This window comes from Epinephelus moara, chromosome 5 (genome assembly GCF_006386435.1).
Source record: "Epinephelus moara isolate mb chromosome 5, YSFRI_EMoa_1.0, whole genome shotgun sequence".
Taxonomy (NCBI): Eukaryota; Metazoa; Chordata; class Actinopteri; order Perciformes; family Serranidae; genus Epinephelus; species Epinephelus moara.
This window is the reverse complement of record NC_065510.1, coordinates 37,446,594-37,471,829: the sequence shown is the minus strand read 5'-3', so window position 1 is coordinate 37,471,829 and position 25,236 is coordinate 37,446,594. Positions and strand designations below refer to the sequence as shown.

Sequence of the window (25,236 nt, the reverse complement as noted above, 5' to 3'; positions counted from 1 at the left end):
AAATTGTGTAAAAAGAGTTAACTGCTGTGGTGGTATGTTTTAATAAGGTTACCAATAAGTAAAAGATATTTAATAGTTGTCTATTTTTTTCATTACCGAAAAAAACCGAACCGTGACTACCGTTACACCCCTAATGATTATACAGGTAATGATCACACTGAAGAGATTTTGTCTTGCTGCTGCAAACATACCTCATCTGGGTACTTTCCCGTTTGGGTAGCAACTCAAAACTCTTTGACAGAGGCTTCCTGGTTGATAAATCACCGCCTTGGAGAAAAGGAATCCAGGCTGATGCTGTTAAAATGTCACCCAACTTTGCACATGCCAGTGTCAGAAAAGCTTCTGTGATTGATGTGTTACAGTTCATCCCTCCTTAAAGAGATTCCGGGAACGCCAGATGTAGCTAAAGCTGTCAAGACATTTACAATTTGACACCTGCCCCATATTTTGATGTCACTGAACATTTCAAACACAGAAAGCCCCACCTTACAAGCCAAAATATTTGTTTCATTGCATGTAAAAAATAAAATAAAAAAAAATAAAAAAGCTATTTGTCACAAGAGACAGAAAAATAATTGTTGATCCATCTTTGCACTGCGCAATGAAAGCTACCTGGTTTACTGCTTCTTGCAACCTGTCCTATACACCACATCTGCAAGGAAGAACGATCAAATGCAGCAATGCCTCTGAGTAAGTTCAAGAGACATCTCTTGTGACACATGTGTTTGACTTAAATTGGTGCATTTGTTCTAGAAAATTAGGAACCACTGCACAAGATTAAAAAAATGCATACCTGGCATCACTTTTACTTCCTATTATGTTTCAATTCCTCTTTTGGTAACATTTGGCTGTGTAGTATTGTGCATTTAGAGAAGGCCTGGAAAACCCAGCTCTGGGCAGGAATGACAGCCTTTTATTATTCCTCTGAGAAATATACTTTTTAAATTCTATAATAAGCCCTGTGATCTAACAAGGACTTGGGGCAGCTCAATTCTACATGAATATTTCAAATCTCCGCAGGCTTGTGAAGATCCTGATTAATAGAGAAACACCAGTGCTTGAATATCTAATGACAGCCTGAGAGAGAAATCAATTGGGCACCTAAACCTGTTATGTCAAGTAGCACCAGTGGAGACAGCAAATGTTATTCTTATGTATTCGGCTGTCTGAGGTGTTGAGTAGCTTGGGGAGGCTGAGGATCACTTTGGTCCAGCAGCAAGAGAAAAACCTGCAGAGAAAACCTTGCATCTCCAAAACACAATAATCAATATTCTCAAACTTGTTCCTCATTGTCACTGGTTTAGTGCTCTGGTTTGATTTTTAAGTGACACTATCCATAAATGCTGTAGTAAACTTTCAAAGTAAGATGGATAGAAAGTAGAGTTCTAAGCTTTCACACTAAAGCAGCAGCTGTTTGGAGGAGAGGGAGATTGTACCTGGTGGGTTGTTCCTTCGATTGGCATAGGGGTCCTCTGGCTCAGCGAAAACACTGGAAGCCATCTTGTTTTTCCGGACGGGTGGCTTCTCCTCATCTGCACCAAGTGAAATATTGGAGCCGCCACCGGGAGGGCGCAAAACCCTGGGAAGAGAGGAATGGTCAGCACTGTTACTAAAAGCTGGATCATAATGGCTAATGTTTTCAATGCCTGTCAGATGCCTACAAAAAAAATAACTTACCTAAATGTTTTGTTTCAGGTGAGGGATGTGCAGAATTTATCAGTAAGAAATTATTGTTAATTCACATTTGTGCCAATAAAGGTCAAAAATTTCATTTTGTATCGTGTAACAATGTGCTACCTTTTGGATAAACTGTAAATAACTTTAACTTTAAACAGTCTATCAGATCAACTCATCAGAGTGGTTGCAAACTATCTTTACACTGTCTAGACAACCAGATTCAAGTGGCGAGGAAGGACCAGGCGATGCCTGCCGAGATGAAAAGGTCACTGCATACATGTCATTAATGTTTCAGTGAACTTTAATGACAACAGCATTCTATTTAATGTGTCTATGTGGCCTTTATACATAAGGTACAGTTTATGCTACTGTAATACTGTGGTATGACTTGTAACAATGTTATTATTACAGATGTTTATGACTTATATTAAACCCAACATATAGAAAACATTCCAGCAACATTGACACGAACTACAGCCTCAAAAATTACCTTCATGAGGACAGGATTTATTGCAGGGCTGTTGTATTAGACCACAATATTCCTAACAAGATGTGCCTATTAAACTGGCAACTAAGTGTATATTGTTATACTGTTATATATCAGTGATAATGTATTTTTCCTACAAGGTTTACTGTGGTTTATACATTGGTGTGATGTATTTTACATCATTACTCACATTGCTACTGTCACACTATGATGAAATGTATCATGATAACAACATGCCTAGCTGGTACCTCAATCGTTCACTTAAACATTGAGAGTTCTGCATCCTTACGGTTTTTCTATCACTGGATTACCAGCGGATGTGGATCCATCTCCCTGCATCTCGATGATGAGAATTATACATGTGGCTCGGGTTATTGTCAGGTGTAGCCAGCTGTAACATGGCCCTCGCCTCAATAAGGCCATATGCAGGGCAGACTAGAGGATGCCTTTATTGTAACGTTACCTCACTGATCATCTCGATAAGTGATCTGAAAACCACGGTGGCCCCACCCAACTGGAGTGACAGATTTGATACATCTTTCCATTTCGGATAATATACCCATAAAAGTGATGGAGGTAATATTACGTCAAAGGCCTGCAGTTAATACTGCTGTGTGGTGCCGAGCCGCCTAGTCTGCACATGCTAGCAGAGCAGCCTCTCTACAAAAGGGAGGGTACATGTGTGCTATCTTGCTAGCTACCGTTGAAAAATGGGAAGGGTCCATCCCAACAGGAAAAAACGGGAAGGTGTGGTACCGAGCTTTATCCTGGCATCGTCGCCTCATGCTTATATACAACCATTTCGAAGCGGTTAATTAATAATTACGGACAGGGGTCAGAGCACAACTGTCTAAATTTTAGGTTAACCTTTGTAGCGTTGAGGTTAGCGTCAGAGGATGCAGGACTTGTTGGCATCATGGTGGCTAACGGGTTACGGAATCGTCTGAACGACGCCTTTTTACCTGGAACTGCTTTTAGAGCCGGGCTCCATCCCTTGATATGTCGTCTGCTTTTAGAGCCGGGCTCCATCCCTTGATATGTCGTGGTCGTCGTCATTTTTGCACAAGAAGTCGTAAAATATGTATAAATCTGTCAGGATACACGCGAATTACACTTTAATTAGCGACACTTCACCGCCTCATCATTGTCTATCCTAGCCGGTGGTTCCCAATAATCAACCTGCTTCCAGTCTGAGTGGACCAGTGTCAAAGTGACCAGAAGGAGACGTCTCACTTCCGGTCGGAATTTCAAAATAAAGTATGCTCAACTGAAAATTAAAGTGTTGTAGCAATATTTAAGATCAAATGGAAGTTTCATCAAATCACAACTGAATTATTAATCTAAGCAGCGCGTGCTTCTTGGCTAAAAGTTTATTGTTTGAGACCCTGTCTCAGTACAAGTGACACATTTGGATTTTAATTTGAAGGTAAAAACGCCCTGTTTCCGGTTGGGCTGGCTGAAATCTCTTTGTACATCCACGGGTTTGACAGACTGAAGTGCGGGTGCGACGGTGCGACAGAAACCACTGTGAAGGAGGCGTTTCTACAGCTCAAGCACCGCCCACAAGTGAACAGCTCCTTCTATGATTGGATACTGGCAAATTAATCAAACCTGTGATTGGATAAATTGTTTACATGGCATGCACATAGTAAATTGGATGTTGACCCAGAAGTCCACCATCAGTTTTCATCATATACTGAAACAGCTACTGTTTATTGTCATATTATTCAGAATAACATTATCTAATACTGCAATCTTATTCAAAAATACACAATCTAGAACCAATACTATGTGAGAAAAACTTAAGTGAAGCAATTTACTCCAAATACCAAGCGTAAAATCAAAAGACAAGTGGCAAACTCATAAAAGAGTAGTTTCCAAAACTCTTTAATGACAGCTCATTGTCCCTGTTGTGGACTTGAAGCAACTCTTGTTTATAAACTCTAAACAGCTGAGTTGCAGCCAGGAGACAAGCTAAAGCAACCATGCATGCATCCTCATAACATGATGGTGGAAATATATTCAGATGTGGGTGTTATGCTTACTCTGTGGATTATGACTTACACACAACTAACCACACAGTGATTTAACACAACTACCACATTTTACAGTTTTGGGGGTTTTTTTTACAGGCAAGCCTTCCTGTGTGGCCAGATTTTTCTTGTGACAGTGATACTCAATAGGTACTCAAGCTGGGATAGGCCTGTTAGCAGTCCACAGAACAAGTAGTATGGTTTGTACTGTTTCCGACAAGTGCAAGCCTGACTTTCATAAAGACATTTGAAGCATTACAAATTAAAAGTAAATAACAGCCATCTTAGATTTACCTTCCAATTTGTTTTACACATCTATGGTTAAGCGTTAAATTGTTTCAGGTCAAAAAAAACTGCACTTTTTGTTTTTCTAACTAGCATTCTACATGCTGACTCTGACAGCTGCTGGTTTAGACTACTTAAGTATCCATAAAACAAACAACAGGGACATATGTTTAAAAAAAAAGACTCAATTTATTCCAATAATACATTTTCATAACAACAGATGTGAATTTAAAATGCAGGCTTACTTGACAACAATAACAAAATTCCATCTGAATCAAAACCTCAATGACATAAGTATATAAAAAAAAGAAAGAAAAAAGGAGCTTTCTGTTAAACCTCCAGGGGAAGGGGTGGGGAGAGAAAAAAAATTATGATGGCAAGCTTCTAATTTCTTCAGCACATTAGACTCACTGCAGCTTACAGGATGTTTAAACTGCGCAGCTCAGACATGGTAATATATGAATGACTGTGATTATATCTATCTACATTGACTGTGCCGCTGCCTTTGAACATTTTGTAAAAGTATTCCACTGAATGGTATCAACACTGGTCATGAACATTTGAAGACCGGGCATAACAAAGATGTTCAGGGATGAAGAGGGGAGGTAGGGATGTTCGTAGGAAACAGTCTTTAAAGGGAAGAGCCTCCGGTTTGCTGTTGGAACACGTCAATCGTATCTTCGTCCTCCATTTCTAGCTGTTAAAAAAAAAAAAGAGAAAAAGGTTTAAATGTCAGTTGATCCATCCCCTGCAAATATTGATATTATTGTCTTAACACCATTTGACACCTATAGCTCCAACACAATGATAGCCACTGTTTACAGTGCCTGCATCCACTTATAACTACTAACCCAGCATTTCCTGCATGTGCTTCACAATAACTGTACTTTTAATTTGAAGGCAGTGATAGGTCTTTACTTTGAAGCCACTAACGAAGTGTTGACAATGCCAGTGAGGTCAGCTAATGCCTCCAAAACTTTTCAACAGGAAGTTAGTTTGAAACATGTACAGGGCAAAGTTTATTTTATTACATCTCTTACAAAAAGGCAGACTAGGTCAGAAAATGAAGACTGAGTAAATGTCAAGGATGTGATGTAAGTAGAAAGAGGAAAAAAAAATTAAAAAGAGGTTAGAGGAAGAGGTACAGAAACTTAGTAGAGTTTCGCCTAAAATGAGACTTCCAACATTAAAGTAAACAAGACCTTTTCCTTTATGTTATTGTTCTATGGACATAAAGAGGCAGCACATCTACAGCATGGACTCTGATCTGTTCACAGCTGCTAAGTGCTGTTTGTAAAGTCTAATACCAGCACTATGATACAGTACATATACTTGACAAAGCTGATGTGAAGGGTTCATCCTCAAGTATAAAGTTAAGAGTAGCTTTGCAGCAAGTTTTCAGAGTGGACTCCTTGTATTTCCTCAACTATTTCACTGCTGTCTAGTGGCACTGATTTTCAATAATTCAGATTTATCATTTACCAAACCTGTGAATGAGGATTCCCACTGCAAGGCACAAACATTAATTCATTTGATGTGTATTTTGCAATTAAGAATAACGTTGTTAGGGTTTCAAAAGAACCTCTGACCTTAAACTTTTGCAAATCCTTTTGTCTCACCAGTTGCTTTCCAGAAATACTTTTAAAAAATGGCGCATAATCCTAACACTGACAACAAAGTGTAAAATCAGAGACACGCAATGGCTAAGGTAGCAGTTCTGTGAGGTTAGTTGGCTGTAGAAGAGGGCGAAGCCTTACCTGCGAGGGTGTGTCTGTTTCATTGATGGGCTGACCGTCAAACCGGAACCGTATTTGCCTCATCGCCAGCCCCTGTGTGGGAAGACAGAGAGATATCATGTTTAAAATACCGCTTAACAAAATGACTGGCCACCCTCAGGCCTTAAGTGCCAACCATGTACTGCAGAACAGAAGTAAATAAAAATAATTCATGCTGCATAGCTAGCTAGCGCCCTATTTTCATTCTTGAAAAATCTGCAATCTGCAAGGTACTGTCTAACTAGGGCCCATGTAAATGATAGAATTGGCAAATATCAAGAGACTATAATGACTGTTCCAATTCCATTAATTAAGACAATAGAGGTGTGTGACAATAACCTGGTATCAGTGCTTTATGGCAGTATGCTCTAAAAAAGTGCAATGAGCATTACGCAACACTGGTCCATCCTCATTTGGCGAGCACCCAGGACCCCTCAACTGGTCTCCAATTCAAGGACCTCTTATTCAGGCTACCTTCACTGAGATTAACCTAATGATGACTTCTTTTGAGTCATTGTGTAGCAGTCTTACCTGCCGTTCACAATAAGCTTTCATCAGTTTGCTGAGGGGAGTGTGCCTTTTGATCTTGAACTGCACCACTGAGCCATCCTGCCCTGCCACCTTCAGATTGATGTGCTCATTGTTCTCTGTCTTCACTCCCTCCTGGAAGAGACAAAAACAGAAGTTTCCAGAAAGTTAAATTGATGGCAGAAAGTACAGGAAACAGAATAACCTTAGTGAAAATGTGACCTCCAACATGTGTGATGCATTTGCTCTCCCCCTCACCCACAAATCCGCTACAGCCAGGGCCAGACATTATTTAAGACTGATGTACAATAACGTTATGTACCGCAAACACTAACGATGAGGGTATATATATAAACTACTCACATCACGTGTGTGAGCTACACGTTTGGTCAAATTTGCCTGACATCTGCACCTTTAAGCACAGACCGGAGGAGTGGTGTGGCTACTGAGCACAGAAAAGCAGCAACATCGTTAACTTCAATGTTAGCATTTAGCATTAGCATGAAGCAATTCAGCTGACAATGGCCTACAATTTAAAATAAAGCTCAACGGCCTAACTTCGTCAGAACAGGAATAACAACACGCACCTGTCGAAAAATACTGACGTTACTTATCCCGAGACACTCGGACGTGTGCTGGCGATGAGCACGACTGTGTCACGTAAGACCCGTTAACAGTTAACGGTCTGTGCTCAAACAATTACTTTAGGCCCGTTGCCGCTGCACACTGCTAACAGCTAAACGTTACTCACTTTTCTTCGGTTCTGACTGACGTTATATTTATATGCAACATGTATATTGCTACGTGTTACATGCATATCACGTATACTAATAGCGGCATTTAAGAGGTGTGGATTAAGCGTGTTTCAAAAGACCGGCAATTATTATTTCTTTCATACCGCCCGGGTCTCAGGCGCATTAGCCGTGTTAGCTTATTATGCTAACTTAGCTCGCTTGCTAGCTAGCTAGCTAGTTAGCTAACGCGGTAACTTTGGTTTGTATCCTTCTTTGTCATAACGCCACCGTGGACGAATTGGTCTCACAGGCGGCCTTTCACGGTGATATCAGTACACTTATCAGGCACGGATTGGGTACACACTGTACAGAAAAACTCCATACAAAATCCGCTCCTCACCTTGGGTTTTTCGTCTGCCATGGCTGCTGCTGTGTCTGTAGTCTGCGCCTGTTCTGCTGCGGCTGCGCTGTCCCTGGCGCGCCACTTTGCGTGGGCAGTAGAGCACACCGCTGCGCGCGCCGGATCAACACAGAGCTCTTGGTATGTGACAGATTCAATTGCTCTGCATGAACCCTTCAAGACAATACATATGAATATTCTTCCACATACAGTAACTAAATGTAAGCATTTGCAAGTTGGTTTAGTGAGTAATTGTTTGACAGTGTAGGTACTTTGAGATACTTACTTTACTTGAGTGTATCACTTTTATATTACTTTATACTTCTACTCCACTACACCTATGTGATAGTTATAGTTACTGTTTACTTTTCAGATTCACTTTTTACACACAATACTAAAATGAGCAATCCAGTGAACAGTGGCGGAGGAAGTATTCTGAGCCTTTACTTAATTTAAGTACTAGGCTACCAATCTGTAAAAGTACTCTATTACAAGTAAAAGTCCTGCATTGAAAATGTTACTTAAGTAAGTATTATCAGGAAAAACTACTTAAAGTATTAAAAGTACTCAATCCAGAAAAATCTGAAAAAGAAAAAATCCACCACCAAAACTCAAAGTTACTAAAAAATAATAACCCTAACAAAACAGTATATTTTATAAACTGTTCTTATGCTTTTCATGCAAAAATCCTATTTGTAAAGTAACTAGTGACTAAAACTTTCATTTAAATATAGCTACTAAAATAAAAAGTACATTTCCCTCTACAATGCAGTGGAATATAATTATTAAGTGGCATGAAAAGAGTCTCAAGTAAAGTAGAAGTACCTCAAATTTGTACATAAATGCAGAACTTGAGTAAATGTAGGCTAGTTAGTTACATTCCACCACTGCCAGTTTAGGTATTACAATTAGCTACAACTTGACCAGCCTCAACATTAATATGCAGCTTACATGTTATTGCATTAGTAATAATAATCCATTAGTATATAATAATGACAGGGATGGTTCTACTGCATCAATACTTTACTTTTAATACTTTGTTACTTTGTTGCTTCTACATGTAATTGATTTTTTTTATACGATGGTATTGCTACTTTGAAATGAAAATGCACCTCAACGATATTGTGGTTAATATGCTACACTACCACACTGATACTGGTCCTTTGACACTAAATAATAAGGCAAAATATGTGGAAATTGTAATACAAATAGATCAACCTCATTCTTTATTTTTCCATGCACAGAAATAGCTTTTCAAAAAATATACAATGACAACTTCATTTAACAATCTAAGACAAATAAATAGTTTTATAAGAAATATGTAGAGATTCTCCTATATAGCACTAATAGCCCCAGAAAGACAAAAATAAAGAAGTCACAGTTTTTGATGAAGACATGGTAAGCCTAATGCTTTGAATCAACCATCAAGTTTTTACTATTGATATACAGTATTTTCTCAAGATTTTGTCAAAGTAGTGTTTTCCTGATTTGACATAGGAAACTCCCACACAAGCTAAACGTTTACTGTTGACCCAGGGTAAATGTCTTTACCCCTACTAACCTGATGTCTGCAACACTGTCCAACAGCAGGAGTGAGGGCAAAGCTGTGCATGGCATTTAATTAAAGTCCAACAATAATACTTTCTGTCTCCAGAGATTAAATATCAGCTGGTCAGCTGTTCCTAAAGCATATCCACTTATTGTGATCCTTGCCCTTATCCGCTCATGTTGCACCTACCAAGTAAATGGGGCTAATGTCTCTGGCACAAGGCTGCTGTCTCATTCTGCAGGAATTACATCTTTACACTAAAATGTTATCCAGGGTGCACAGTCTGGGCAGGTAACAGCATGTGTAATTAATCAGAATCCACCCTGTTGCTACATAATGTAACATTATAAAATGTCTGTCTGCATATTTGGTAACTTTACAGTGTCTGTCTGAATATTTGGTAACACTGGACTGATTTGTGCCTATCTTACTGCAATACTGTAAGAGTCTATCATAAGAAGAGTGCGCAGAAAGATAACAACGGTTGATTTAAACACCAAACAGGAAATTAACGGATCTGATACCTTCTTCCCAAAAACCAAAATAAATAATACATTCATGTCAATAAATACTGAAAAACAAAAAAAAAAGCATACCAAGAGTCTGAGCTATGTGTTACAGTACGTAGAACTCAGAGGACAAGTGAAAGTATTTAGTAGTGGCTGTGAAAGAAGGTCAATAATTCTTACTGAGCAATTATGGATGCAAATAAGAGATGTAAGTATTTGAATTTTAAAGGTCATTGAATACGTAATATTGAAACTTAAACACCACTGTATTAATAGCATTTCAGAATTTTACTTTGAAAACCATGCATCTGAATTCATCACTTATTAATTTATCTCTTTGAAATTCAGTCAAATGGTATTAAAAGTAAAATGCCAATGCTATGAATTCAGGGTTGTTTAAATATAAACATTAAGTATTTAACAGCTGTTAAATATCAAACACATATGTCTTTTATTTGCCTCCATGGCCAATGTGCGGGTGCCTTTTATTTAGCAACAGAGAGGCTCTTGTCTGCTCCAGTCCAATGTTCTTAGTGTCAAACATTGTCATCATATATAGTTGGCAGCAAATCACATGAAATGCAGGTTGTGGTCACACGTTCATATGACCCTGGCTTCATACTCTCCTTCAACATGTGTTTCTGCTCTTTATTAAAACTGCCTGGCACTGGAGGACAGTATAATAATAGTAAAAACCTGATAATGAGTTATTATTTAACATTAGCAAATGATTTTCCCACATAACCATCATCCACATTCAACCACTTCACATCATTTATTACTGCACCACACTAACTACCTCTGGCACTGTCATAAAACTAAAGTTGAATGCACCCTACGGGACTTTGGCTACTTCAGTGGGCCATCGCAAGCAGAAAAACTCCTTCAAGGTCCATTAAATTTTATGTTATATTCTTCAAAGTTTCCATAAAAGTCTACCAATACTGCCCTTCCTCTTGATCTCTGAGCTGCACTGACAAACTTAATTGTTGATGGAGTCTTGTAGTGTCGGTTTGCACAGCTATAGAGCCCCCCATCTGTCAGCAGGCGGGAACTCATTCACCTCCCCCACTTCTGTGTGTGGCTGCTCTCCCAGCGTGAATGTCAGCTTGTATCTCATCCGAACCTTTTCCTGCAAAACACATACATATGCAACACACTCAACTTGGCAGCTTTCATTAGCTTGCTGGGACACAAATGATGTAATGCACTGTCAGTGTCAGTGATGATTATCCTCATGTGAGACTGTAAGAAGAGGCGATACTGTGCTGTACTGTGTGACTTCAAACATTGATAAAAACACTGCTGAAGTAAGAAAGTGTTGTGTTAATTTATACATTACTAAATGCATTAAAAATGTAGGAACACCAAAACAGCTCCAGGCTGAGCTTTACCTTGAGAGGATTGGCAAGCAGCATGACCTGAGTGATGGCAGCAGGAGGAAGGATCGGGTTAAAAGGAGCCAGCTCTGTCCCCGAGGGTGCTTGCAGTCTCACTTTCATCGTCTAATGAATTGGCAGAACAGACATCCACGTTGACTAAATAGAAGCGGCAGCCCACTTAAATGTTATTTGAAGTCGAATATTTAATTTAATGAGTGGAGAGTCTGCCAAAGTAAATACCTTTAAAAATAAATGCACACTGTGTAGCTTCCGATGCAGTAATGGGTGATATCAGAGAAGCACAGCAGGTTTTACCTTGGGCACAGCAGCCTGCAGAGCAATGTTCCTGACAGGCAGCGGGGCTGTGTTAAGCATGGATGCCACCATCACAAGTACATCAGGTCTGCCTGCCGGACAGTCGGTGGCGAAATGCAGCAGAACTCGGACGCCGTTTTTGTCATATGCTGTCACAGGACACACTTGACCTAAAATACAGCACACAAAGGGGGAGAGGAACATTGTAACAACAAGTCTGAAGTCTTCACAAATACACAACCACCTATTGCTCCCAATGTACTCTGCACTGAAAGCAAATTTTGATACATGTCCTTTCTTTCTTTCACACATGCTCTGACAACTACACTTATTCACAAACAAGACCAAATCATCACCCAGTAACTTTTTCAGTCTCATCCAGTTTGCCTCTATCACCACTAAGTGGCAGTAATGTCTAGAGTTCAGTTTTCCAAACCACTACTAATTCTCAAATAAGGAGGGAAGTGTTATTTTTCACTGAAAAACAGCTGCGGTTTTGACATTATCTATACTACTGAGACAAGAACTCTCCCCTCGAGTTTTTTTAAAAGATATACTATGCAGGATTTTCCGAAAAACAATGTATTAAAGTAATCCCTCTCAATATGACCCATTAGTAGTAATAATAACAATGACTTAATAATTAAGGACACGACGACAGGTGCATAGCGTACCACACAAAAACAATCGTCTATGTACAAACATAAAATAGTGTGTGGTGGTGTATTTTTCTGCAGAAGTTCTGTCCTCTGCCTTGATTTTCTTGTCATTTTCTATGCTCAGGCCTTTTTGAGCATGAACCCCACAGCCCTCAGGGTTTTATAAGAAGGTAGTGACAAGGTGCCAGACTGTAAGCAGCACACATGCAAAAGACGCTGAGCTGAAAAAATTCAAATACATTGAAGCGAAACACCACATGACAGTAAAATCTGGGGTTAGCTTTTACTTTCAGTCTTGCTGAGCATGTTAACAAATTACACCTTTAATCTCTTTTGTGAATCTCCTCTACAGGGTATTCTATCCAGGCTGGGGGATCAGGCAAAAATGTCACTTCAGTATGCTGTTGTGGAGGTGGCAACCAATTGTTAGAATGATTGTGGCTGATACAATATCCCAATAATGCATTCAACGTTCAGCTTTTGAGAAATAAGCATATTCCACTTTCAGTTTGCAATAAGCTGCTGACTGATTTGGGTCCTGGGGAGCTGGCCTCTTCAAGTGTTTTCAAAAACAGGCAGAAGGAGTTGAAGGAGGTTGCATCAGGTTGTAGATGCTTTGACTAACTATTCGCCTCTATGTGATCCAGGACATACTGACCTGATTTCTCGGTATGCTTTGTTAAAATGTGCTGCTGCATGTCTTGGCCAGGACATTCTTGTAAAGGAGATGTTTAATTTCAGCGAGGCTTTTCCTGTTTAAATATTTGTCATGTGGAATTGCACTGAACTCCTGGGCAATCCCCCTGGTATACACACTATGTAAACTGTGCACAGAATATAATCTCCTATATTAGATTCTTGGCAAAGGAGATTAAAATGCATTTTAGGGGACTGGATTATGTGGACAGCACCAAATACAAGTATAAACGACCACCAAGATGCACTTTAACAATTTGCCAACGTGGTCTGGGGCACATTTGACTACATATCTGTTGTAGTGTAAAGGCTAATGCATTCTGATGCATCCTGAAGCGTCCCCAACAAGGACGTAACAGGAAAATGTATCATAAATGCAGGACGTGGTGGTTGTTTTGGTGACAGCGACAGCCAACTCTCTATAACATGCCCTTTTATTACGAGTTGGACAAAGTGTTAAGTGACCGTCTATCGTTTTGCCATATGGAAGGAGACACATTGAATTCTGCTGACAGCCATCTCTCCAGCTGTACCGAGACAACCACTAATGTGACTGGCGAGTGTGGACATAATGACTGTGCGCAGGGCCCGTGACCCTCTAGCAGAGGTGACATATGCTGTAAAAAAAATCTGAACACAAGTGGTCAGCACGACACCCTGGAGATCACTGAAAGACATTTTAAAACCAACAGGGTCTCTATGTCCTCAACAGTATGTCTGCCCTGCTCCACTACTAAATGCATCCATGGAGCTCTTGCAACCTTGTAAAAACCTTTTGCCTTTTCAATGAAAAATTAATTTCAAACATAATGGACCCGAGTTAAACTGATGTTTATTCATCACAGAGGCGAGTCTACCAAACTAGACTTTTGGCTCAGTGTGATGTCAATCTCAAATAACTTTCTGTCAACCCTCTGCTCCATAAATATATAAAGAGGCCACCAAATCAACTGAAATACTCAAAATACACACCCACACACACACACACACACACACATACAAAAACATACACTCTATTTTATGAAACCCACTTGGCTTGATGGCATCCAAAGGAACAAAGACATTGGCCAGGGACACTTCTTGTCCCTTGCCTGGACTGGCCTGGCTCAGAGGGAGGATGGGGGACAGAGAACGTAACAGAGGGCTGTCATCTGCCTGACTCTTGGCAGGTGGGGGAGTCGACCCTCCTTGTATCCCTCCGAGGAGAAGTGAGGTGGAAGTGGTGGAGGTGACCTCGAGACCGACAGAGAGGGCAGGAGGAGCGAGTAGATCCTCACTCTTGACCAGACAGCTGCCAGAGTCAACCCCACCTGGTATACTGTGTGTGAATAATTAAAGAGCCTTTGTCAAAGACATTGTATGATAACAGACATGATCACTGATAAACTATAATAACAAGACAACAGAAGCAACATGAAAGAAATGCGATCTAAAATGTCCAAACATTCACTGTGCAGTCAGGTTTAGTGATCACAAATGAAATGCAAGGCTCTTGGCCTTACATCAACACAAAATCAGATCTCAACCATCTGACATCTGAACAAGCGGCTGCTGGACACTTAACCAGCACTTTACAATGATCAGTCACAAATAGTCTTTGAATTTTAATTAAACTGATGAGATACAGAGTACTCTTATGCTTCAAAATGTAATTTGGACAGTATTCTCAAAACATTCAGCAAAGCATTTTTCTATCCACTCTGAGCAACGTTGCTTGGTTACTGTGCTTAAAACGCTGCCCTTCTAGTGGCTGCAGGGTCATCCACAGATCACTCTGTATCAAAGGCTAATGGAGTCACTACCATCTGGAAACTAGCGGTTAAGATGCACTTGAAACCTCAGATGTGAATGGAGAAAACACCGTTGAGCATTTCAGTGGACAGAAGTGCTTTTAAATTTAAGTGCTGGGCAACAGCAACAGACCAACCAGTGCAATTTAAAAAAAACATTGAGATTTTCAAAATATGATCCAGCACCCGAGTTATCACGTGTGACAGATGGACAGATTGACGCTGACCAATGCTCTGTCCCCCAGTTCTACCTCATGACACTACTCACTTTTTAGGACTGCCCAGATCCAGCAAGGCAAGGTCTTGCAGGTTGTGACTGAGAGAAGTTGAAGTCATGTGGGACACTCCAGTGGAGACCTGTTGTGTACTGACAGGGGTGGCTGAGATAGCAGGCGAGGCCATGCTGAATGACTGAGGAAGAGCAGCTGGGGTCATGGTGGTCAATACTGAGCTGAGGGGCTGCGGGAATATGGCTGACGTCGTTGACACAGATACTGTAGAAACCGGAGGTGCGGAGAAGATGGGGCCGGGGAAGATTAAGGCAGAGGCAGTCATAGAAGACTTGGCTGGATTATCTGGGGCACCTGATACAGAAAGGGCGTCTGGAAGAAGTGAAGATGTGGAAAACGCAGGAGCCAAAGTGATGTCAAAAAGACCCAAATCTTGACTGGAATCCTGGAATATATGGCAATAAAAACACTCCTGTTAACAGTGAGGTAATACTTGACATTACCAAAAAAAAAATTGCTCTTAAGTTAAATACCTGTAAAGATGGCAAATGATTGCTCGGGTTTACATGTGTTGATTTACTTGGAACAGGAGCGGGATCGTTGAGGCCTGTAAATTAACACAAAAGAAGTCATACGTACAACCTCTATTTTTGAACCTATATTTGATTGACATTTAATGTTCAAACAAATAAACTTTATTATTTTTTGTAAATATACACTTGTTATGAATTTGATGCCTGCAACACATTCCAAAAAAAGTTGGGAGAGGAGCAACAAAAGACTGGGAAAGTTGCAAAAGTTGTGAAAGTGGCACCCTTGAAACGCTCAGGTGTCTCAAGAAAGGGTGGTCACTTTGTGAAAACTGTGTGGGCAAACAGTCCAACAGTTGGAGATCAACGTTTCTCAATGCACAAAAATGTAGCACGTAAGGAGCGAGGCTGAAAACCAACATTGAATGATCATGACCTCTGATCCCTCAGGCTGCACTGCATTAAAAATCAACATGACTGCATAAAGAACACTTTGGAAAAACATTGTCATTGAACACTGTTCATCTCTTCATCTACAAATGCAAGTTAAGATTCTAACATACAAAGTGAAAGCCATATATCAACAACATCCAGAAACATCCTGACCCCTATGGGCCTGAGCTCATCTGAGATGCACTGACAGAGTGAAAAAGTGTGCTGTGTCTGAGGCATCAGCATTTCAGACTGTTTTTGAAAAGAATGGACATTGTGTCCTCCAGATTGTTAACAGCACAAAGTTCAAAGTCAGCGTCTGTGAAGGTGTGGGAGTGAATCAGTGCCTATGGCCTTATGGGTAACTTGCAGATCTGTGAAGGCACCATGAATGCTTAAAGGCATATACAGGTGTCCTGTCTCCCACTGAAAATGTTGTGACACATTATAAAAAGCAAAACACAACAAGCTGACTGACTGTTGAGCAGCTTAAGTCGTATATCAAGCAAGAATGTGAACAAATTTCATTTTCAAAACTTTTAAAACATTTCATGTCTTCAGCTCCAAAACACCACTGTTAAAAGAAAAGGTGATGTCACACAGAGGTAAACATGCTCCTACCCCAACTTTTTTGGAACGTGTTGCAGGCATCAAATTCAGAATGAGTGTATATTTACAATAAACAATTAAGTTTATCAGTCAACATTAAATATCTTGTCTTTTTACTGTATTCAATTGAATAAAAGTAAAGAAACTTTTGCAAATCATTGCGTTCTGTTTTTAATTACATTTACATTACATTTGCTTTATATGTCAACTAGAATCTAAAAAGAACAGTTAAAGGAACAGTTCACTTCAAAGTCAAAAAATACATTTTTACCTCGAACACGTAGTGCTGTTTATCAATCTATATCGTTTTGCTGCGAGATGTTGAGTGTGAGAGATGTGGCAGTATTAATATCTGCCTTCTCCTGAATATATCTGAACTAGCTCAACAGCAATGTCTCTGGATGGACTGTGGAAACGAACATGGTGATACAGTTCTTAGGTGTAGCCTACACAACCAGGTCTGTGGACTATCTCCAGTAACTAGGTCATTATTTCTGGAAAGAGACATTGCGCTTGAGTCTTTGTATTGTGTTTTTTTTTTTTTTTTTTTTGTGATGTTTTGAGCACCACAAGCCGAGCCCTATCTATGTAGTTCCATTATATCAGAGAGAAGGCAGACATCTCTACGGCCAATATCTTCAGCACTCAGCAACCCACACCAAAACAATCTAGACTGATAAATAGCACTACAGGTAAGATAAAAAATAAATATATGTTTTTGATTCTAGGTGAAACTGTCCCTATAATGTTCAGCATTGCCATGAAAAAAACAAACAACAACAAATAAAAGATACTACATTGGATGTTACCTAAAGATAGTAGCTCTTCATCCAGCAGAGAGAGTGCTGCAGATGGTGCACTGGGACTCGGGGACTGAGGGTCAGTGACAGCGGACCCACACAGCAGGTCAGCAGGAATAGACAGAGAAGATGGGGGTTGATGCTCTGGTAGAGAGACGCTCTGAGTGTCCAAACCCACCAGGTCAATAAGAATCTCTGACTGGTTCATGTGACCTGTGCTTGTCAGATGGAGGAAAACACTGGCAGTGAGAAAACAAAGGTGTATCCAATTTCAAACAGGCAATATTCTCTGTTTGTCCATCTGCAAAGTTTAAAGGGGACAGTTCATCCAAACACACCCACACACACATACACAAAACACCAGTCAGTATATTCATACAACATGCTCTTGAGAATGTTGTTTTGGTGTTCAGATTAGACAGAAGTTTAAGTTTGTCTGACCATGGGCTGTAATTGTGACTGCATGGTTTCTGCAATGAGGAGTTGTGATGCACACAAAATGGAAGCCTCTTTTGAAAATATGTCAGAAACTGCACTGCCTAGTGGCATAATTATTAGTGCTATGCAGTAAACATACAATGAGGACATACAATTCTGTGGTTATACCAGTTAAAATGTACCTTGTCTGACCGATGATTGTATTTGTTGTGCCTCTTCAGTCTCTCCATTAATGATCTGTCCTTCCACAATCTTCTTATAGGAATTAATGACATGGGAGAGGTCATCGCTGGCCTGCAGGATGTCTCCTGATAAATGCATTTTAAAAGGTTAGACTGGGCTGATGCTTCACAAACAACAGAACAATGCGTTCTAAATTTAGGAACTGTGTGTGCCGAGTGTTTTTTATAAAGTGATCGAGTGGTCCTTCCGGTCTGATAGGATGTTGTTCTTACGTCAGCACAAGGCCTTCATAAATCATGAGTCATGCATATGTACAACTTTTTATACATACATAAGGACAATGAGAGTGCATCACCAGAGTAACTAGGGCCATATCACAGGATGTCTTACCCAAGCTGCTGTCATTATCCTCGGTCTCTGTTGCAAGCTGGAACACTGTTTGCCTGAGCTTGTCGCAATCACCATACAGCTCCTGAGAAAAGAATTTTAGAAACCACTAAATATTCACATCTTGTATCTCAATTCAGAAACTGCTGTATCATAGGATAGAAAAAGAAAACCATTACTCATGATACATTCATGATAAATGTCATCTATAACTATGATATTAAATATGTCATTATTACCAGGGCTGCCCCCTAAGAGCTGACCAAACTGTTAGTCAAAAGAGTCTTATGCTTGAGGTTCATGACTGTCCACATGGCCAAAATGACATCACACCATCAGACTCAGCCCTTCGTAGGGGTCCGGTGAGGCAGGTTTTCGCCTGCCCATGCACATCCGACATTTTCTAACTACCTGGATGAGGATAGACAGAGATCCATGCTGTTGACTTGAGTTCTCTAAACACTGGCCCCTACAGTTTGTGCAAATTCTCCTCACGGCAAACCAAAATTCTTCCAAAGTATTAAAGATCCAAACGTTTCCTCGTCACAGTCCCTCGTCAGCTGATGTCCATGTGACCATCCGTGTCGAAAGCATAAGTGAGGCTTTAGTCAGCCAAATTTCTTAATTGGTTGGTTAGTTACAAAAAAAATTCCCTCTCAATCTTCATGCCAGAGCTGCACTTCGATGTCACGCTGCCTGTGCTAATAAGTATGAGAATACGCCACTACCAACCAACCGCTAACCAAAACTCACAGTGGATCTCAAGACCAGCATATATCCAAGCTGCTGTCCTAGACCCAAGTCATAAGAGCTCATCATTACTCTATGCAGAGAAACAAGACACGGCATACTTGACAGAGTCAAATCTTGCAGAGAGTTTATCTCCAGCAGGAGCTGCTCAGAGAGAGGATTGTGACCGCACAGTATTTATTTTTTGTTTTCTAAGTTATTGTGTTGGTGTAAAGTTCATAAGTTGTGGTATGTTATACTGCGTTGAAATAAATTAACAAAATGTTCAGTCTCCTTGCTGGTTGTTCGGACACAATCATAATCATTACTGCTTTTGCCATCCACATTCTTGTTAAAAGGTCTAGTGTGTAGGATTTAGTGACATCTAGTGGTGAGGTAGCAGATTGCAACCATCTAAAACTTCTCCCATGTGCCAAGCATGTAGGAGAACTACATGCTTGACACATTGTGACCAATGCAAAAGCAATATTGTCCCTGTCTAGAGTAGGCCTGTCACGATAACAAATTTTGTTGGGCGATTAATTGCGTCAGAAATTATTGCGATAAGCGATAATATTGCGTAATACTGTGCTTTTAAGACTATTTTTATTATTGTTGTAATTTTGCTTTTTTAAACTTATATAATGATAATAAAGGCATAATATGCAAGTACACCCTTTTAAAGAGAAATAAACATTTATTTAACAAGAATATTTATGAATGCAAAAAAGAAAATTTAAATATCCGAAATAACACGTAAAAATATCGAAATAAATAAATATAAAAAAATAGACTGTCAGTCTCTCACTCTCAGGTGTGCAGTTAAGTTGGCTGTATTTGCTCTTTTTGTTGAGATGGTTTTAGAACAAACCCGGCACACTGGCTCGTCCAAATTACTGGGCTCCCCTCTGTCATTTGGTTTAAATCCAAAATACTCCCACACAGGAGCATGGCATTTGATTTAGGAACAAGTTTCATGTCTTTCTCTTACGCTCCACTCTCTCGTTTTTTTTCTCTGCCTTGTCTCCCCCTCACGAAGATCGCACTGTGTCTGTGAGTGTAGCCCATAGCCCTGCCTCCCCCACTGAGACAAAGACACTCGATGACAAGAGCTTTCCCTCCGTTCATTACGCTAATGAACCAACTCACCTGGCTGCCAGACGATGCATGGCAGTGAACGCTCGTCGTCCAGTCTCTTTGGTGGAGAGAGACGAGGAAAACAAACACGCATGAATATGGCAATTAATCGCAGCCGGAAAAGTTACCGTCTCCCTTTTAATTTACCGTGCAATTAACCGACTTATCACATATCGCGACAGGCCTAGTCTAGAGCCACTGTTTGGTTTGTCCATTCTGGGCTACTGTACAAACATCATGGCAGACTCTGTGGAAGAGGACCCTTTCTCTGTATGTAGATATAAATGGCTCATTCTAAGGCAATGAAAACACAACATATTACAACATGTCCTCCCAAAAAATTAAATTAACATTATAAATGTGCAACAGTTAGTTGACTAATGGCTTGAACTAACGACTACTGGTGAACAAGGAAACATTTTGGTCAGGGGCAGCCCTGATTCACACAGATATTATGTTTTTTTTTTTTACATAAATAACTTTGAGCTGTTTACTGTATATATGTTAACGTGATGGAGAAATCTGAAGGAAAGTCTATACCTAATGAAGGACTGGTTTGTCTTAGAAGGAGGCTGTTTTCATTGTTGCCTGAGAGTTTAAATCTAACAGGAGTTTGAGCTGCTTTGGAGCTATACAGCCAAGGTTTGAAATATCAAATAAGAGTGTTTCCAAAAAGGTCAATTAATGCAAAAGGAAGAACTGAATTTGTTTCAAAAGGTCATCTGAGCCCTGTTTACAAACCCTAATGAGCTCCTTGTCTCCATCCGTGGAGTCTTCCGGGCTGAAGTGAGTCAGCATCTCGTTAAGGAGTTTCACGCTGTTGTTGACTGCCTCCAGTGTGCTTTTTTGCTTTGTCGCTTTCTGTGTTCTCACCTCATCCTGGGTAAAAAACAAACAAACAAAATGAGTCACACTTGTAGAGATAGTACTTATTAAACTTGGGTGTCAGTATAAACACACACTTTAAAATGAAGACAGTAATTGGCTTCTAAATTCTCGGGTAGAAAGCCAACAGAACTGAATTAAAACACAACCAAAACATTTTACTAAACACTGACACACCTCCTTGACCATGTTCTTGATGAGCCGATTGGCCTCTTGCAGATCTTCTGGCTTTTTGCTCTTCAGCAGCTCTGCCAATCTCTGCAGAGAGAGTAAACACTTAAGTACATTTCCCACAGATTACCCAGACACAAGCAGCAAAGCAATACAAGCTCCCAGACTCTAGAAAAATAAAACTCATCCATAGATCAACTGCAGTCAACAAAAAGTAAACATGCACTCATGACCTGTTTCAGTAACCAGTGAGGTACTGGAGCGAAAAAATAAACAAGACTTCTTTCAGTGTCGTATATGCACATTAAATACGACCCTTTTTTTCTGTGGAATGCCACAGCCTTTAAGAGAAGCTCACACTGCATAACATTCAGAGTCATCAGATCGCAGCACTGTTCACTTGCTGTTTGTATGTGGGAGTGTTGCAGTCATTGTGGTTCTCACACTACATGACCGACTGGCAACAGGAGGTCACTCTCTACAAGATCTTTCACCATGAGTATGCCATGTGATGTGTGGATCAAACCACAACCTGGGTTGGAGGGGTTGCAATAGTCCACCTTCCACCTTCTCTTCACCTTTCTCTGTCACTCTGTCTCTCTCTTCCCCTCAAACACACCTTGGCGAGCGCCACAGCGCCACTCGTCTTTGTCCTCAACTTGTGTTCAGGGCTCTCACTGGCTGTAGCTCGATGACAAAGTCCCAGACAGGTCCAGATATTTAGCATACTAGATATCTGGGGAGCGTCTGCAATGCACTGATGTGCCTCTCAGCACTAAGAGCACCATTTTGCAAGTGCCGTGCCAATCACCATTTGCCTCTGATCTGGGGCTTTTGTCAGGGAGCTCCAAAAACTGTCGGCAAATCGAAAACTAGGCAAAAGTTGTGGATTATGAACTAGACATTAGTCAGTGATGCAACAGTGGGAGAAGGCAAGAAAGGAGGGGACAGAGAGATCCTTGTCTAATCCTTTAAAACCTCTCAATCTTTAGTATATAGTGAGACAATCCTGCGATCAAACCTCCCATGAAAGAGTGGAAAAAACATGAAAGTATATCATATGAAAGACTGGTAATTACATAGTTTCCTTTTGGGATTTTATTTCTTATATAAATGGGCCGCATCCATACCAAAAAATTTAAGGGATAGTTCAATGTTTTGGGCAATACCTTTATAAGCTTTCTTTCAGAGTCAGAAAGGAGGATTGATATGACTCGCATATCTTTCTGTTAAATTAAAAGCTACAGCCAGGAGATGATTAGCTTAGCGTAGCATAAAGACTGGAAACAGCAGGTAACAGCTTGCCTTGCTCTGTCCAAAAGTAAGAAAAAAAGATCTGTCAACCAGCTCTGCTGAAGCTCACTAATTAACATGTTATATCCTGTGTTTTTCATCCATACAAAAACTGAAATTAAAATGACACATTGTGGTTTTAAGGGGAGTTACTTGTTGGACCATTACTTGGTTTTGGGCAGTAACGACATGGATCTGCCATCTCCTGCCTTTACCTTCACATTTAATGAACTGATTTGAGGGTGGTATCCATCTTCTCAGCCAACTCTCAGCAAGAAAGCAAATTAGGCCATATCCACTATTTATTTAGTATTCTATGGCAAGGAGGGTCTGAATGTGGCAGCTAAGTATGTAAGCACTCAAACACTTAAACTACAGAGGTACCAAATGATCTACATTGTGCCAGCAATACACTTAATTGAATATGTATCTGTAACAGAGATAAAAGAGAAAGCTACATGCAGTGAGTGAGCCGCAGTGTTCACATCCCAAAATAATTCTTCTTACCTTGCTCTTCTTCTCGTCATCAAACACAGGATTCTTGGGTCGTGGAGAGGGCGATGGTATTAATGTCGCATCAAGAGGGATTTCTGGGTCAGTTACAACGATACCTAAAATAAAAATGACAACAGAAAGCTATTTTAGTCTGAAAATGACAGCTACAGGACATCAAAGTCCAAAGCACAACACAATTATAACCAACTATTCGGGGAATTATTTTTTGATATCTCTGTTATGCCACCATATTGTTTTACTGTGTTATTTTTTTTAGAGTTTTAAGTGGCTGGTATCTCACCCTGTGACTTCAGCATCTCATACGCTTCAAAGATCTTTGCTTCATCTGGTAGAGACACAGTCCAACTGTACAGCATCTCAATCACTTTAGTCTTCACTTTTTCTGACACTTTGTCTCCTAGATACTGAAAAATGATAGACGCACAGCTTAAAATGACATCAAACTTAAATTCAAGTACACACATCCCCATCAGAGGAGGTTCAAACATTTATGTAACCTACCTTAGGTGAAACCACCTTAATTAATTCATTTAAAAACCTAAATTTCCCAACTTCATTGTGAAACCGTCGCCCGCAATTCTTCATACACGCTTCAAGAACCTAAAAAAAGGAAAACAACCTCAGATATCGTCCTCCACTTCCTGCTGAATGAATGGTTGTCAAAATGAAAAAGAGAGTGAAGTGATTCCACTACACACCATTAATGCTTGCATCGCCTCCCATTCCTGAGGGGACTGGATCTTGTGAGCCAACAGTCTAACGGATATTTGTGGGCTGGAAAATAAGACAGAAAGTCACAATCCAATGCAGACTTAATAACACAAGCCACTCAGAGTCTGTGTTACAACAACCTTTATAATAAGCTCCACGTGTTTTGCACAATGAGGACACACATGAGCACTATTAGAAGGGCGTGATTAGGTTAGTGAATGAATGTGACCATACCCTTCTAGCTCCTTATTGATTTGGTCACAGAATCCCATTATATACTCCCAGTCTTCCTGTCTGTTGGAGGGGTTGGTGGCTTTGTCTAAGGGGGAAAAAGGAGGATATGATCTCTCATGCCTTTATAGCACATTTAGCAAAGCTTATCAATAGGTACATCTATGGTTAAATTATCATCATGTCACTGGAGAGCTGATGAAGGCTGGAGCTTTGTAATATATCAACAAGATTTAAGCCAACCTACGAGTATGAAGCTATATTCCCTCCGAGGCTAGCTCCCACACAACCTAACGTTAGACCTTTCAGGATATCTTTTGTTATGTCTCCTCTCTTTAATAGCCCCTGGACAGTTCACTGATCCAGTTTGTTTCTGCAAGACCTGTTTGAACTTGGATAAGTCAGCGCCTGGAGCTGTTTACAACAGCAGTCTTAAAAACCAGGGAGCAACTGCAAAGCCGTACAGTAGGTCACCAACAGAATAATCACATTTAAGCAAGCCTGCCCACACACTGACTCCAGGACTCCAGTTTAAAGCCAACATCAAAGCTGGTTTTAGCTAGCGACGTCAATGAGTTGCCAGCAGCAGCTGTCTGTGTTAGCAACAACACAGACGAATTAGCACGATACTTTTCAGTTTCAGCGATGTCATGCGAGTCAAATGATTGTTTCAGACACTTACGGTTGTACAGCACATTGCTGCACACCTTTGAGACGAATAAACGACGTGAAAAAGGAGTTTAAGCATGTACTTACTAAGCCAGGACTCCAGCGATTCTCCATCGTCCGCCATATTTGCACTTTAAGAAGGCAAACAACGCGTGACTGCTGCTGCCTTCACGTTCTGTCGGACAAATCGGACTCACTACGTGCCTGTTCGATGAGCCTACCCATTGAAATGTTTCGTGTGATTGACAGTGTAACAAAATAAACGATACCTATATATATTTTTTGACAATGTGTTATTTCTATGTTAGTTATTCTCATATAGTAACGTTTCTTTTTCCATTAATTTTAAGGTGGTACACACAATTAGACTACGAGCATACTGAACATCCCTCTCTTCTGTCTGCTGCACCAATTAATCTCTCTGTTTTTGCTTGATTTCAAAATCTTAAGACCCAGATATTTTTCT

The 25,236-nt window shown here is 40.2% G+C and overlaps 3 protein-coding genes across 5 annotated transcripts in view; all 3 read right to left on the bottom strand.

Moving 5' to 3' along the window:
• LOC126390727 (jupiter microtubule associated homolog 1-like) overlaps positions 1-3,176 on the bottom strand; it is a gene marked incomplete at its 5' end in the record, with an annotated part of 14,728 nt that extends 11,552 nt beyond the window's left edge. Inside the window, 2 exons of the mRNA XM_050045158.1 lie at positions 1,437-1,579; positions 3,127-3,176. Of these exons, the coding sequence (XP_049901115.1) occupies positions 1,437-1,579; positions 3,127-3,176 (193 nt within the window). The remainder of the gene's footprint in view (positions 1-1,436; positions 1,580-3,126) is intronic.
• Positions 3,177-4,651: 1,475 nt separating this feature from the next.
• On the bottom strand, positions 4,652-8,072 carry LOC126390726 (small ubiquitin-related modifier 2). Its single transcript, XM_050045157.1, has 4 exons — positions 7,920-8,072; positions 6,789-6,920; positions 6,240-6,311; positions 4,652-5,179 (listed from the first exon to the last, which is right to left on the bottom strand). The coding sequence occupies exons 1-4, from the start codon at positions 7,938-7,940 to the stop codon at positions 5,114-5,116; spliced, it is 291 nt and encodes a 96-aa protein (XP_049901114.1). The 5' UTR covers positions 7,941-8,072; the 3' UTR covers positions 4,652-5,113.
• Positions 8,073-9,022: 950 nt separating this feature from the next.
• Positions 9,023-24,927, bottom strand: LOC126390721 (ADP-ribosylation factor-binding protein GGA3-like). 3 transcript variants are annotated; one of them, XM_050045146.1, is made up of 17 exons: positions 24,858-24,927; positions 24,105-24,189; positions 23,858-23,933; positions 23,661-23,759; positions 23,440-23,563; positions 23,151-23,254; positions 21,357-21,437; positions 21,036-21,173; positions 18,432-18,513; positions 18,041-18,166; positions 17,430-17,633; positions 15,583-15,656; positions 15,088-15,494; positions 14,061-14,347; positions 11,675-11,844; positions 11,372-11,482; positions 9,023-11,109 (listed from the first exon to the last, which is right to left on the bottom strand). In XM_050045146.1, exons 1-17 carry the CDS (start codon positions 24,892-24,894, stop codon positions 10,999-11,001), a joined length of 2,316 nt encoding a protein of 771 aa, XP_049901103.1. In that variant the 5' UTR covers positions 24,895-24,927; the 3' UTR covers positions 9,023-10,998. The 3 variants fall into 3 exon arrangements, 2 of the variants coding, with proteins under 2 accessions (XP_049901103.1, XP_049901104.1); XR_007569988.1 differs by having other exon boundaries at positions 11,086-11,109; positions 11,600-11,844; XM_050045147.1 differs by lacking the exon at positions 24,105-24,189 and having other exon boundaries at positions 24,858-24,900.
• Between the last annotated feature and the right edge of the window lie 309 nt (positions 24,928-25,236).